The 14,645-nt window shown below is 37.2% G+C and overlaps 3 protein-coding genes across 11 annotated transcripts in view; 2 read left to right on the forward strand and 1 right to left on the reverse strand.

The window, feature by feature from the left end:
• LOC119069196 (transcription factor RFX3) overlaps positions 1 to 4,240 on the forward strand; it is a 34,618-nt gene extending 30,378 nt beyond the window's left edge. For 4 of the 9 annotated variants that reach the window (XM_037173149.1, XM_037173147.1, XM_037173152.1 and 1 more), the window contains 8 exons: positions 31 to 214; positions 278 to 379; positions 615 to 974; positions 1,041 to 1,343; positions 1,409 to 1,723; positions 1,796 to 2,182; positions 2,248 to 2,358; positions 3,478 to 4,240. In XM_037173149.1, the coding sequence (XP_037029044.1) occupies positions 31 to 214; positions 278 to 379; positions 615 to 974; positions 1,041 to 1,343; positions 1,409 to 1,723; positions 1,796 to 2,182; positions 2,248 to 2,340 (1,744 nt within the window). In that variant the 3' untranslated portion in view covers positions 2,341 to 2,358; positions 3,478 to 4,240. Of the gene's footprint in view, positions 1 to 30; positions 215 to 277; positions 380 to 614; positions 975 to 1,040; positions 1,344 to 1,408; positions 2,183 to 2,247; positions 2,359 to 3,477 lie in introns of all 9 variants that reach the window. The other 5 variants (XM_037173145.1, XM_037173144.1, XM_037173146.1 and 2 more) reach the window with 2 other exon arrangements.
• A 4,479-nt stretch (positions 4,241 to 8,719) lies between these two features.
• LOC119069219 (chromosome partition protein Smc-like) lies at positions 8,720 to 11,152 on the forward strand. The gene is made up of 9 exons (XM_037173196.1): positions 8,720 to 8,877; positions 9,122 to 9,261; positions 9,327 to 9,660; positions 9,722 to 9,786; positions 9,859 to 10,375; positions 10,437 to 10,562; positions 10,626 to 10,703; positions 10,763 to 10,828; positions 10,932 to 11,152. The coding sequence occupies exons 2-9, from the start codon at positions 9,128 to 9,130 to the stop codon at positions 11,004 to 11,006; spliced, it is 1,395 nt and encodes a 464-aa protein (XP_037029091.1). The 5' UTR covers positions 8,720 to 8,877; positions 9,122 to 9,127; the 3' UTR covers positions 11,007 to 11,152.
• A 1,927-nt stretch (positions 11,153 to 13,079) lies between these two features.
• On the reverse strand, positions 13,080 to 14,310 carry LOC119069247. Its single transcript, XM_037173299.1, has one exon. It carries the CDS (start codon positions 14,156 to 14,158, stop codon positions 13,241 to 13,243), a length of 918 nt encoding a protein of 305 aa, XP_037029194.1. The 5' UTR covers positions 14,159 to 14,310; the 3' UTR covers positions 13,080 to 13,240.
• Positions 14,311 to 14,645: the final 335 nt, after the last annotated feature.

Genomic DNA, 14,645 nt, shown 5'->3' on the forward strand with positions numbered 1-14,645 from the left:
TCAATAATATTTTCTTCCCACCAATTTAAGGACGTATCCTAACTATGCAGTCGTCGATTACACTGCTGGAGGACAGCAATACTATACGACAACAGGAAACTATACAAATTCACCCACTTCGAGTGGAAACCATGCCACAAACAGCTATATAGTACCTGTTGATGAGCAACTATTAACAACATCTTCTAAAATGTCTCCGCAAGCTATATCAACGGTATACAGCGCTGTCAATTAATGAATCAATTCTCTAAATAAATTATACTTTTCGTTCACACAGGACGTGAATTATATTCAACAGAGCACAACAACTACAACAAATTCTTTGGAATCGGATTGCACGCCAAGTTTAACTCATGCTACTCGAGTGTCTCCGGCAACTGTAAGTTTATTTCTTCGTAATAAGCTTCTTTCACAATTATGTTTTGTTCGACTGTAGTTCTCGGAATAGCATAAAGCTTGAAAATTTCATTTTCATTATCTCAATTTAACTCTGAATGGCTTCTCATTCTCCATGCTCAAGGAGACATGAAATGCTATTTAATTGTCATCGCGACAAAAATTTAGTTTTTCGTTTGAATCATTGAGTGATTTGCATAAAAAATGTAAATTTTCAGGTGGCTTGGCTAATGGAAAACTACGAAACCGCTGAGGGAGTGAGCCTACCCCGGTCAACCTTATACAATCACTATATGAGGCATTGTAATGAGCATAAACTCGATGCGGTCAATGCTGCAAGTTTTGGTAAATTGATACGATCGGTGTTCACCGGTCTGCGCACGCGTCGTCTGGGCACCAGAGGCAACTCGAAGTATCACTATTATGGAATACGTGTGAAACCTGGATCTGGCTTAATGGTTACATTGGATGACCAACCAAAGAATTCTGTGGCATCCAGTACAATGACTACAACACAATCGGCAACAAGAATTCGTAAAACTGGCACAAAGCCAGAGACTTATGAAGCATGTTCACAGGTTGGTTTTGAAAATGAAATGTGTAACGCACTGTCCAGCCAACGGTTTCTTCTGTTTGTTCTGTAGTTTCTGGGTGATGGAAACGGCGCCATCCCAATATTCCCTAACATTGAAATTAGTCAACCCTTCCCGGAGGACATTTCATTGGAAGATGTGGACACTCTACGGTCCATTTATCGTGAACATTGCGAGGCATTTTTAGATGCGATTTTGAATCTTGAGTTCAGCACAGTTGAGTCGTTGTGGCGCGAATTTTGGAGGGCACAGGATAATAATAATGGCGATGAATGCGAAGAAGAAAAATATTTGAGCAAATACAAGTTATACACGCTGTCCCAATGCGAAGCCGTTCAGGAGTTCGTCAAACAGGTAAACAAAATATTCGAATTAACGCCCATCCAGCGAACCATTTACCAATTGTGTCTTCGAATCAGGTGGACTACACATTTTACCAAAACATGGTAGATGTATTGATACCAGACGTGCTTCGTCCAATTCCAAGTTCTCTAACTCAGGCCATTCGCAACTTTGCTAAAAATTTAGAAAGTTGGTTAACGTCGGCGATGACTGGATGTCCTGACAAAATTGTTCAAATAAAGATCGGTGCAGTTTCGGCCTTTAGTCAGACTCTTCGCAGATACACGTCACTCAATCATTTGGCCCAAGCAGCTCGCGCTGTACTGCAAAACAGCTCACAAATAGCACAAATGTTAAACGATTTGAATCGCGTAGACTTTCACAATGTCCAAGTGAGTTTTTGCTCCTTCGATTTTTCGTTTCGGAATCGCTTCAAATCTAAATCCGCAATCTTTTCAATACAGGAACAGGCATCTTGGGTTTGCCAATGTGATACAGCCACAGTACAACGTTTGGAAAACGATTTTAAAGCGGCCTTACAACAACAAAATTCCCTTGAACAGTGGGCGTCGTGGTTACGGTTGGTCGTCGACACGGCATTAGAGGAATATCAGGGCAAACCAACGTATACGAAAGCGGCACGTCAATTTTTATTAAAATGGAGTTTCTACAGCTCGATGGTTATACGCGACTTGACATTACGATCGGCGGCCAGTTTCGGCAGTTTTCATTTGATTCGTTTACTGTATGACGAATACATGTTTTTCATCGTTGAGCATAAGGTGGCTGAGGCAACACAAACAACACCAATAGCAGTAATGGGATTGGGATGTGGCATTGACAGAGATTTGGTAAGTGAATCTTAATCGAACACTTCCATCAGGATGTCGATTACGAATGGCTTTCGTAATTTTAGATACCCGACACCAACCATTCAGGAATTGATATGATCTTTACCAGTGAGTACGAAGTTAAGATTGAATCCAGCCCGAAGCGGATGAGGAGTTAATTCTTTCTACATTATCGGGTGGGTGTTGTTATAATTCATTTAAAAAAAAAAATCAAATTCGAATTCCAAAGAAAATTTTTAAGTATCGGGGCTCGTGCGGTAACTCTTTCCTTACTACTTTTCTCAAGAAACTATCGACATCTCAGAGCTGATGCCAGAAGTAGGAATTTCGGCAGTTTTTCTGATACCAATCACCGAGATCGAAGCTGATGTTGTTCGATTCAGTGCATTAGCTATTGTTGTCCTAAGTGTGAACACAAGACCGACTATACTAACTGATCGGTGCTACAATGAAAGGTGATAATTACTTGACTAAGTCGAGTATAAACCTTCAACGATTTGTAGACAGTGCAGAACTGTAATGCCGTTTTGATGTAATTTTCTACGGTTTGTTTAGCCACAAATACGGGTCTCTAGTCGCACACAATTTGTATTTTCCGTTTAACACGTTGACGGTTATTGCGACTTGTCAACTTTAGGCACACCGGAAGGTGCTAAGGGAGTCGAGGAATACCTCCAAATAAATTTCTAAAAATCAATAATTTGACTTTTTATTTTTAGAAATTTATTTGGAGGTATTCCTCGACTCCCTTAGCACCTTCCGGTGTGCCTACAGTGCCTGCTCGAGCATTATCCCCTACGTGTTAATCAAACGGTGATCAACTTAAGAGAAGTCTCATTCGGTTAGGAAAATTCTGTCTTTAGAGAAAGGAGGGACATGACAAAAGTGTACACTTCATATATCAATATTCTTAATGATTTTTTGCGTAAGCTTTGAGAGACTGAAATTAGATGTAGAGCCTTCTCTTGAGAAAATATTTTCTTGTTTTTCTGGAAATTGCGAGAAAATTAGGAACTTTCAGGCCCTGTTTGCGTGTCTTCTTTGAAAATCTTTGAAATACTTTACGAAAACCTTCCGAGTAAATAACAATACCCATGGCAATTCTATGAAAGTCCTTTAAAATCTGTCAACATTGTAGGAAAATCCTCTTATGGTGAAATCTTATGCCAAAGAATTTTACGTTAATCTGCCCTCGGTGTTACGGCTTGTCTATTCAGATTTTATTTCAACATTGACAACAAATATATTTTTTTCCATTTCCTAAAAAATAATTTCATTTTCCTCTAAATTTTCAGACTTCTTGGTAAATCGGTGTGAAGAAAAGCTTTATGGAAAAAAATTGTGTGTAAAAATGAAAGCAACGAGTTGCGGTTCAAATCAATTGCAGCTTAATTTATTGGTCACGTTTGTGGTCGGATTTCGTGTTTCGTTTTTCTAAAGTAAATTTAATGTGTCAGTGAAAGTAACTATTGTAATTTGAAAAGAGAGAGAAAAAAATATTTTACCGAAAATGACCGAATTAATTAATTACTGATGATGCATTGGAGGGACAAAAAAAAACCATCCCAACAGAAACGCAACATGAGCTTTCTAGTCATTGAGAAACAAACAAACAAACTATATTTTAATGCATCATCAAGTCATTTCACATTTGTACATAATAACGTAAGTTGCTCAACTATGTCTACATCCATCCATAATTTATATACTGTTTTAGTGATTGCTTATGGTTATAAAAATATTTAAAAAAAAAATTAATTGAAATAATTAAATCGAATGGAGAACGCGCAATTAGATACGGAAATTATAAAAATTTGCAAAAAAAAGGAAAGAAAATATTTTAGCCACAGCATTATAAAAGAGTATTCTACGTACATAACAAGAAAAGAAATTTTTATAATATTTTGTCATATAGTTTTATATCAGATGGGAAAAAAGATGTGAGAATCTAAGAGAGAGAATTAAATTAATTTAAAGCGAACAAAATATCATTATGTATGCATTAGGGTGTCAAAGTAAATGTATTTTAGTTTTAAGATGTACCATTGCAACGAAGAAAAAAAAAGAAACCAATAAAATCGAAAATTTAAGTCGATTTCGAGAGTCAAACAAAATTTCAAGCCTGATTTCAAGTCGAGCGAAACGTATTGGATTTGTAGTTTTTAGTTTGGAAACGCGGGGTTGCAACAAAAAAAATGATGTCTTCGCTATATGCAAATTCGATTTACCGGTGACAACAAAAACGAAAAACTCACTTCCTGCTTGTTAGTTCAATCTAACATTCAATTTCCCGGAAACCGCAAAAAAAAAATACAAAAATTTCCAGGCATCCTGGATACCTGGCAACTATCACTACGAATCTCTTCACAAATCCAATGGAAATCATCCGTAACGGACGTTCGCGAATTTTTTTTTTAATGAATTTTTGACATTTCAGATTCCCCTCTTCTCGTGCGGACGTCGATAGAGTAGCATGCCAGAGTGATTAGTTTTGCCTAGAAATAACCTTGAAACTCCAAATATTTTAAGCGGACACGTAAAGTTACTCACCTTTCTCATCGAGGTTAACTCAACGGTTGTCATTTATCCCATTGAAAAAGCCGCTGTCATTCATAATTTCTCTTTATTTTTTTGACGCACTTTATTGTCAGAGTGTGAAATAAGGCTGCACTGTCATGAAAATGCAATTTTCTTCTCTCAGGGTCACTTCACTGAAGCACTTAAGAATTTTGTTGAATTATTCATGACATTTCATGGCTACCTTTTATGCTACCAAAACACGGGAATAATACACAAGTTCTATGACAGCAAGCACAAAAATGTATGTTACCAGAATAGGGCATGGGACGACGTACTAGTTTACTTTCAAAACTATACAAAAGCATCATCCTTGGTCTCATGGCCGAATACGTTTGTTTGAAAACTACAAAAGCTCCATATTCAGCTGAAGAAAATTCGCTGACAAGTGGTGAAAACGTCAACAAGGTCCATGTCCTATCGGGTGATCGTTTAGATACTTCCAATGATTTTTCAATTAGAATACTACCAAAAAAATCTCAGTGTCACTTTCGTTTAAGTTGGTCGAAATAGTGATAAAAACGAACAGCATCCGAAAAGGGATCCAAAAACTATCGCTGCATGTCAAAAAAAAGTTCTTCGTTTATCGCAATGACACGTGAACATCAAGCTCGATTTGTCGCGTTTCCTAGTCAAAATTGTGTGTGCCAACGGAGTATGTTGTTTTGTCAAAAAGTAATATCTGAAGATAACGAATCCTTAAGAGAGAAAGAAGCATTTTCATAGGAACGTTAACAACCAAAAAATCGTTGTGCCTACCCTCAAAAATTTAATACCCCAACATATATCAAGGGTCTTCTTCGAATTTCTCGAACGTCTCTATGTGTAGCAAATTTTAGTTCACGAATGTGGAATACTCGAAATGCATTGATTCGAATATTCCACACTGGTGGAATTAATTAATTTTTACTGAACATAGGCATTCGAAGAACAATTTATTTGCTGGGACACTTGGTTAATTCAATTGTCTGAAATAGTTTTTCCTTTCGTTTGCGAGCATTTTCGCCAAGAATGTCCTTTATCATCTTAGAATTCTCCTTCCTATCTTGAAATCAGTTCATCAGTCATGGAAATTTTGTTGACTCCGTAACACAAAGTGCATATAAATAAAAGATTTAAAATAATAGGTCGAAATCAAACGCGAAAAATAAAGCAAAACCAATGTGTCGAGACTGTTCTGAATGAAATGATTTTTCTCAACCACTTGAAAGTAAAGTCTGTTTTACGTCAATTCACTAAAACTTTCCCTTCCGTTTTTTTGAGTAAAACACACCAACATTTCGATCGGTCTTATGATGGATATTATGGCTCGGGTCAACCAATTTCCCCCTTGAGACCCGATTTCCTTCTATAATGTGAATTTCCTACAGATTAATATGCAATCTGCAATCTGCTTTTAAAGTGAACTTAAAAAAAGAAAAATCCAGACACATAACAAAAACTGCTTTAAATTGCGCGTAATATTTTAACAGAAAATAAAGTCATAGTTTTTAAGCGAAAATAATTTACTAAAATTTACTTGTGTACTTTTAAGAGAATGATACAATTTTGCTGTTTAATAACTAAATAAAATGAATGTAAAAAAATGCCTTCGTTTTCATTTGTCCCATTTTCAGCCCAACAAACTTAACCCACTTGGAGAAACCTTTGCAAAACACATAAATTTACACATTTACAAAGGTTTCTCCAAGTGGGATAAGTTATCAACCACAAACCAATTTTTCCCTTAAAAGTAACACATTTTTACATGCTTTAATGGTCTTACTTTTTCAAAAAAAGATTTTGGCCCAGAGAAATCTTCAAAAAACGATAATTTTTGCGCACAAATGTCGGCTACAAAATTACCAAGTGGTGAGCGCTCTTAATTAGTTTCTTAGAATTACGTCCTTGCGGACAGCAAAATTTCAACAAAATATTAGCACCGAGTAATTCAAAAGTTCACCGTAACAAAGGTTGGAAAATTCATAAATTTCAAAATGAATGAAAATCCTGTTCTACACACAAACTTCCATATATCTCGGTAGAATCTAAACCGATTGTAACGTGTGATTGCTCGTAAAACTCGCATGAATAATAGTCATTTGTGTACCTAATTTGCACGATTGATTTTAGGCAATTTCGCGGATTGTAGGCCGAACGAAGTGAGGTCTACAAGCGAAAGTGCCTAAAATCAATCGTCCAAAGCAGGTACACATGTGAGTTTTCATGCAAAGGGCCGAAAACTCGATAAAAAATCGAAAATTGCCCTCATTTTTGGCCCGAAGCATGAAAAATAATTTGGGGGTAACTAGTATGAGCAAAGGGAGAAAAGTCAAACATTTCATGCATATATCTTCCTCAGTCTTACGGATTTTTTTTTTCAAATTTTTTAGTGGGTTTAGTTAGGACTTGCATCACGACTTTTCATCGGCTTGAAAGGTCGCAGTTGCATAGTCTATTTTAATGAATATTCTTAAGGATTTTTTTGGAATCTTCGAAAATGCTAAAAAACTTTTAAGAATTTTCGAGAAATAATTCTTGAAAATTCTTAAAGAGTCCTATTCTAGGTCTTAAGTAGTTTGAAATTTTATTTTCTAAATTCCCAACTTAAAATTTCAGACATTTTCAGTGGGTTCAAAAACCTTGAATTGTGTTCCATAACGGAAAATTAGCCATTCTGAGGTGACTATTAACGATCGAAAACTGTTAAATATCAAGAAATTGTACGATATCAACTACTACACTCTAACTACTAGTGCTAGGATTTTCAAGCTACGTTCATAGTTTTATAAAAATCTATCGAAACATTTATGAGTCCGACTTTTCCATAGAAACTAACTAAACACAGGATATTTGAGGTGTCGTAAAATATGAAATTCTCCAATTTTTCATCCAAATGTCGAATCTTTATACCGTTTATATCAGAAGGTTTATTATGAAATCTATTACTACATTCGATTTAAGTATTGTCAGCTTTGTTTGGAAACAAAAGGATATTTCTCACTCAAGTAACGTTTTGTTAAAAGGCCGAGACTTTAAATAATGTTCTGCGAGTGCTTGATTAAAATCGCTCTGGACGCTTTGCAATCAATTTAGGACTAACCGGTCTCATCACATCTGAAACATTATTGATCTGTAACAGGGTGGCGTCCAAACAACAATTCAATGTAGTTAAAGTATAGTACATCTAAATTGGTTCGTACTATTATTATGAAACAGTTGTAACCGCATCTGATCCGACAAATTAATATTTCATGTAAAGAATCTTTCATAACAGAGTTACATTCATAAATTATGGCGCGTTGCATTTCGAAATAGACTGGCTTCATACTTGAGTGCCGAAAATATTCATTCATGAGAGGTACGATTTTTTAAAATGTGAAGCCTAAGTTTGCGTCTTTCCTTCTATATATACTGATGCTTTGGAAAATAGTTATTTAGGCCATCGAAAGATAAATGCCTTAGGTACTTAACAACACTTGTCGAAAAACAGTTGCTGAAGCAAGTTACTCAAAAACCCACTGTTTGCGAGCATCACAAAGTTGTTTTTCCGAAGTAATGAATTACATATCAGCATCCCATGATATCAGGTTGGTTTACCTGCTCCATGCGAAAGTTGACGAAATAATAAACAGAAAATAGTCCACATGTAATAGATTGAATTGACATTAACCCTCAGCAATAGAACCCTTTCTTGAATTCATTATACACATGCCAATAGTACAACTGTTAACTTACCTAAAGTAATAGATCATTTTCGAAGGGGCAAATTGCTACGTAATGGTCAACTTCCACATAGGGCAGGTAGTCAATATAGTTTACACCGGACAAATTGTGAATATTAGTGAGAATTCATGAAAATATCCTAGTCAATCACACAGATAAGTCTTACATTCCAGCAATCAATCACAATCTGTTTTGAATTCAAATTTTAATTTAATAATTCATGCGTGCCATCTGTTGTTGATTAATTGCATTTTAGTTCAGGCAACACGTTTTACACACAATATAGAACAAAATAGAAGCCACGCCAGTGATTAACCGTTTTTTGTTTTCTAAAATTTTGATCCGTGTGCCTTTGAGTTCAACCACACTGTCAAAGTATCTCACAACAACAGCCGTTAAACGTTTTGTAAGAGGTAAGAAAAATTTATTCAAAACAAAGGTCTTCCCGGCTCCAAACGACCGATTTTTGGAAATTTTAATTCGGAAAATTTAGAAGTTCTGAAAAATTCTTTAAAGTTCCGCAGAAAATGTCGGCATTTCTTCGCAATTTTAGAGAATCCCAAATTTCCCAAAAATGACCCTTGGGGGAGACAAACCTGGACACCTATTGATTATTCAGAGCTATCGGTTGTGTTTCATTAAATCCTTTTTTATCAGTTCAACATGGCGGAAGAGGAGAGCGTTGGTGCTGTTTTCTTAAAAGTGGTGAAAGTGCTTCAAAGTCTCAAGCTCAGTCAACAAGATCAGAACGAGTTGGAAAAAACAATGTCAGATTCGAAGAATACCTTGGAGGCGATGTAAGTGAAAATCGACGGCTAAAATTTACAATTGACCCTTACCTTGAAATACATTCCATCATCAGGTGCCAAAATCTCGAAGGTTTATCGCAGCTAACCCTTGCTGAAATCGATTGCATTGTTGAGGCGACTCTAAAAATCGAAATTGGGCAAAAGCGTGTCCACGAAAGGCTGGCCCGAGTTCTAAGAGAAAACCGAGAACAGCAGGAGCAACGTGCTGCTTACATGGAAGCGAAAGATAAGGAGTACGAAGGCAAGGTCGCTTATCTGAAAACCATTCAACAGGAAATTGAACACTACAGCGAAATTTTGAAGCAGAAACAGGCCAAGGACACTGAATATCATCAACAGGTGGAAGCAGAAACTGCTGAATTCGCAAAGCGGAATAAAGTGATGGAGGTGAATTTATCTTTCGCTTTTTTCGGTTGTCGCAAAAATTTATGGAACGTTATTTTAACAGCGCCTGAGATTGAAATTGGAGGTCAAGTCGATACTTTCGAAGGAGCAAGAAAACCTTCAGTCCAGGTATGATTTCGATACTCAAATGAAGCGTTGACCTTTAAAGACAGGAACTAAATTTTTCCGTATGCCCCACAGCTCCGCCGAGCTGGATAATATCTTCAGTGAGCGTCAGGCGGAAATCACAACAACTCGCGAGGTAATTTCTACGAAGGAGAAAGAATTGGAGGCTGTTAAGGTTGATAACAGCGCAAAAGAGCTTGAATTGACTGCAGTACGTTCCAGATTCGAAAACATGCGAGCAACAGCAGAACGCGAAACCCAGACAAATCTCAGAATGATGGCTGAGCTTGAAGCTACTGAACAGAAGCGCAAAGTCGTAATTGATTTGTTAGAAAAACGTCTCGCTGAAGAGCAGGCAAAGTACGAAAATGTTAAAAAAGACTATGACGAACTGACCGATCGAATCAGTTCAGAGTTTGGAAATTCGAAATCATGGGAAGAGATGATGGTTGAAGCACAAATGGAATTGCAGACATTGAGTGTTCAGCGCTCTGAATTAAGAGAGACAATTGAAAAAGTCACCCAATTGGTACAATTGAACGAAAACAAATTTATCCAGCTGCACAACGCGACGGGAAATAATTTGGAACGGGTACAGTGACAAGAACAGTTTCGATGGGCCACTGAAAGTGACCTAATTTCTGTTTTTTCAGTCGGAGGAGAACATGAACATTACCGAAACTTTTGCAGAGGGTCATTGGTCTCGACATCAACACTTGCAACGTGGAGTTCCAGCAAGCACAGAGTGTTCTGAAACGGAGAAATCGGTTTTCGTGCTGGTATGACCGATGACATATACTAGGTCATTTCTTCTCACACTCTTCTTCTTATTCTTTGAACAGCCACGAGAAATTCCAAAGAAAGCGAAAAGACGGCAGAAACGTCAACAGCAAAGCCAACAGAAGGTTTCACAGGACCAGGTATTCCATTATCGAATTCTAAGTCGTCTAAGTTTAACAATTTATGAAACGTTGTGTAGGCTGAACGAGTGGCTCCGAGCCCTGATTCTTCGATGAACGATTTTGGGACGGCATCGTCAGTCGGGGTAAGATAATTTTAATGACTTTGACTTGATAGTTATAAGCAGAGCAATGTTTTAGCTCGTTTGGTTGACCGATTTTTTTTAATTCACATTTTTTGACATTAAGGACCTGGATCAAGGAAGAGACAACTATGCCAAACTGAATATCTTCGTACAACAATTCCTCGGAGGTAATAATTGAGTCTGACGCCAGCTTCAATACACATTTGTGCTTCGACTCAAACGACTTTTCTTTTCATATCATTTTACCTGAAGACATGGTGAAGACAAGACTTATTATTGTACTTACTTTAAACGTGAAGTAAATTTTTGTTATCAATAACGGAAGACAACGCTTGTTTTTAATCACAATTCGTCTGTGGGAAAATGCAATCAAAATGAACCGAAGTACCAAGCCCTACGGATTGACTTACTTGCACGATTTTAAAAAGTCAGAAAAGAGGTTTAATCTTTATGAATTTTGCTTGCTTTCTGAAGATTCGATGGAGGCGACAGGGCCGTAGCTACTAATGGGCTTAGGCGGGCTGAGCCCGCCCTGAAATCTTGCGAGCCCACCCTGGAACTTCTAGAGTTCATCTGGAAATTCTGTTAACTTAAAGACATATCGATTGAAGTTGATGTCTCTCATATGCCTTATGTATTTATCAACCTAATTCTGTTTGTTCATTTGCTGTGTATATCTTCTAAGTTCATAAAAAAAGCCTCGCTGCGCGGCTATTTACATAGTAGAGACTTAAAACAATTTTGAGTTTTAATGCAGGACGCTGTATGAAAAACATTCAAGATGCTCAAAGCGTTTTTTCCTTCAACCTTTGGCTATCCTAATCCCGAATTACCTTTGATGGACGTGTTGAGACAAAAACTTGTTTAGTTGTTTAAACACGAAATTTGTGAAATTTTTCATTTTTGAGTCATCAAGTACTTTTGTTCATCTAAATCCTGATCAAGGTTTGAGGGCTCGGAATCGGGTAAATTCAGGTCAAAAATGAATGTTCAGCGTTCACTTGGCTCAGTAGCTACATTTTTCGCATTTTGAATTTTAAATGGTCGTCAACAAGTAACTTCCAGTGTAGCTACATGACTTTGTTAATGACATTGAACAGCTTTTCTGTACGATTTGCTTTCTCATAAAAAAGCATTCGTTCTTGAACTACTAAAACCTGATAAGCTTCTAAAGATATCGGATCATGCCAGCGGTTTTCATGGACAAGTTGAGACGGCTGTTGCACCGCTAGAAAATTTTTGGAAGTTTTTTCTCAAAAATTTCATGTTCTTGATTAAAAATATTTCCTCAGCTTTCTGACTTCAAGATCACTGACAAAAAGTAAAAATTTTAGATCAGCCTGTAGTTTCTTGTTTGGAACAAATCGAAGCTATTCAGAGAATTTTGTGTTTCCTTAGTTTCTTCAACCCTTAACAAAGTTCAAAGAAGAGTCGAGAAGAGTACAACTTTTGGCTGGAAGTAAATTTTTTTATGAAGCAGGGCTTACTTTAGAGAATTTTAATTCTGAAAATTCCGAAAATTCTGAAAAAATTCCGAAAAAGTTCTGAAAAATTCCGAAAAATTAAGCCCTGTTATGAAGCAGTGACTTCAAAAGTTATACTAAAAGACATCACTCTTCTTATTTATAATTTTGAACTACATTTAACATACAAGCATGGATTTTAAAAAGGCAGTACGTTTTCGAAATCTAATTTTTTTTGTAGTCAATTCTTTGAGTCTTTCTTGAGGGGATGGCCATTTCTTAAATTTTTAAAAAATGAAAGGGCGTTGTTGCAATAGCGAAGTCGGCATCAAATGGTCATCCTGACTACCGATGTTATGTTCAAAAGAAATCAAATGAAAATTGAAATTGTCTCTATCATTATTACTGAAAAAAATTCGCTCGCTCCGCTCGCGTTGTCACAACTAACTAATACTTTACACAATCCAGTTTTAGTAAACACAAACAAAAATAGTATAATAAATTACGACAATCGTTTTAACATCTACTTCTGCACAATAAACGTAAAGCTTTTTATAAAGTTTCAATCTAAGGGCTTGAGCCCGCCCTGAAAATCTTGTCTAGCTACGGCCCTGGGAGGCGAATCGCATTAAGTTAGTCAACGATAAAGTTGTTCCTCACAACTTAACTGAAATATCGAGTCGAGATATCGAAACTATACAGATTTTCGAATATATTCAAATTGAACGAGCCTATTCACATGCATGGAACGTATACGAAGAGAGTCTTCAAACGAATAAAATCAGATGTTCATAACAAATGTTCTTTAATAAAAATCGTTGCATTTCGCGCGTCTACAATTGTACATTGTATGAAGGAGAAGGACACACTTTAAACCATTTTACAGCGCAAAGAGCCCGTGAAGCAACGTAGCATTCTGGCAACAATTCGATTTTTTGAGCTTGCGTCCCTAGACCAGGTCAGGTTCAATTTTTATCGATGTCCTTTTGTGTTTCGTTGGAGATGCAATGTGACCGATTGTGTCTTCGTCGGATCGAATTTTCTTATTCGACTTATGTTTCTTCGATGGCTGAACCTCTTCGTCAGGCTCCAATTTAATTTCTACGCTTTCTCTCGGACGTTTGTGGCGCTTCTTATCTTTTTTCGTGGATAATACGACCATCTCATCGTCGGGTTCCTGCTTGATTCTGATTCTATCGCTGCTGGTATGTCCAATGCTTCTCTTCTTTTTCGGTGAAATTCGGATGGAATCTGTATCTCGCTCCTGTTTGATTGCAATATTGTCGAAATTGACACCGAGCAAGGGATGACGTATCTTGAGATTGGTGGGATAGAAAAACTGTCTATCCGTGGAATTCGTATCGATGCTTCCGTTTTCTTTCGGTTCAGGTAACTTGATTCGCTCACGAATCGATATCATTCCAGCCTGTTTCACACTTACAGCTTCCGGGTATCCGTTCGTCGGGCAAATCACCGTTAAATGATGTTCCTGCTTTGTCAACTCTAATTTACATTCGAACTCCATGTTTCCTCGCTTCGATTGGATGATCTGCATCGGTTGAGGCAGAACAATTTTGCGGCCAAGTAAGTCCGCGGTCTCGATGTTTTTCGGACACTGGAAGATCCACACCTCTTCATCGGAACTGATTTTCACTGGCTGTACGGTCGACTTGTCGCGAACAGTCTTTATATGTTTTCGAGCATCCAGAAAAGTGTCCAGTGTGTGGTTGGAGACGGCGGTTGAACCGGGCTTCGTGTCGGCTCTGGATTCGACCAATTTTCTTTTCTCCCTTTTCTTTTCCGACTTTGCACGTTTGACACGCTCCTGTTCCGAAGAGTCATTAGACGAGTCTACACTATTCGGCATTGTTACTGGCGGCTTTTGGTTTTAGAATACGCAAAATAGTATGACTGGGCGTTCACGGAATGGTATTTTGGAAGGAATTTATGTGAAATCACTTGAAAGATTCGCACGCCGTATTGTTTATATGTGGAATGACAGATTATGTGACACCTAACCTGACTTTTACATGTGGATAGGTGAGTATGTGTGAGTGTGACATCACACTCATTGCAGAGGGCGTTCTATGATTTTAGTTATTCTAATTTTTGCATTTGAATGAAAGAGGAAAGACGGGAAAGACTGCGAACACTCCGAACTCAAGGTTCTGAAAGAACAAGGTTAAAACAACTCTAAGTTGATCACGAAGGCGGTGACATGAAATGGAGAAACCTCGTTTTGCGTTCAGCAACTTCTTTAAATTTGTTACATGAAATAATCGGTTCAGTTCGAATCACTTTATTTATTTTGCATTTTAATTTCGGCTAATTGTGTTCGTCGTAGAAATCTGTGT

This window comes from Bradysia coprophila (genome assembly GCF_014529535.1).
Source record: "Bradysia coprophila strain Holo2 chromosome X unlocalized genomic scaffold, BU_Bcop_v1 contig_26, whole genome shotgun sequence".
Lineage (NCBI taxonomy): Eukaryota > Metazoa > Arthropoda > Insecta > Diptera > Sciaridae > Bradysia > Bradysia coprophila.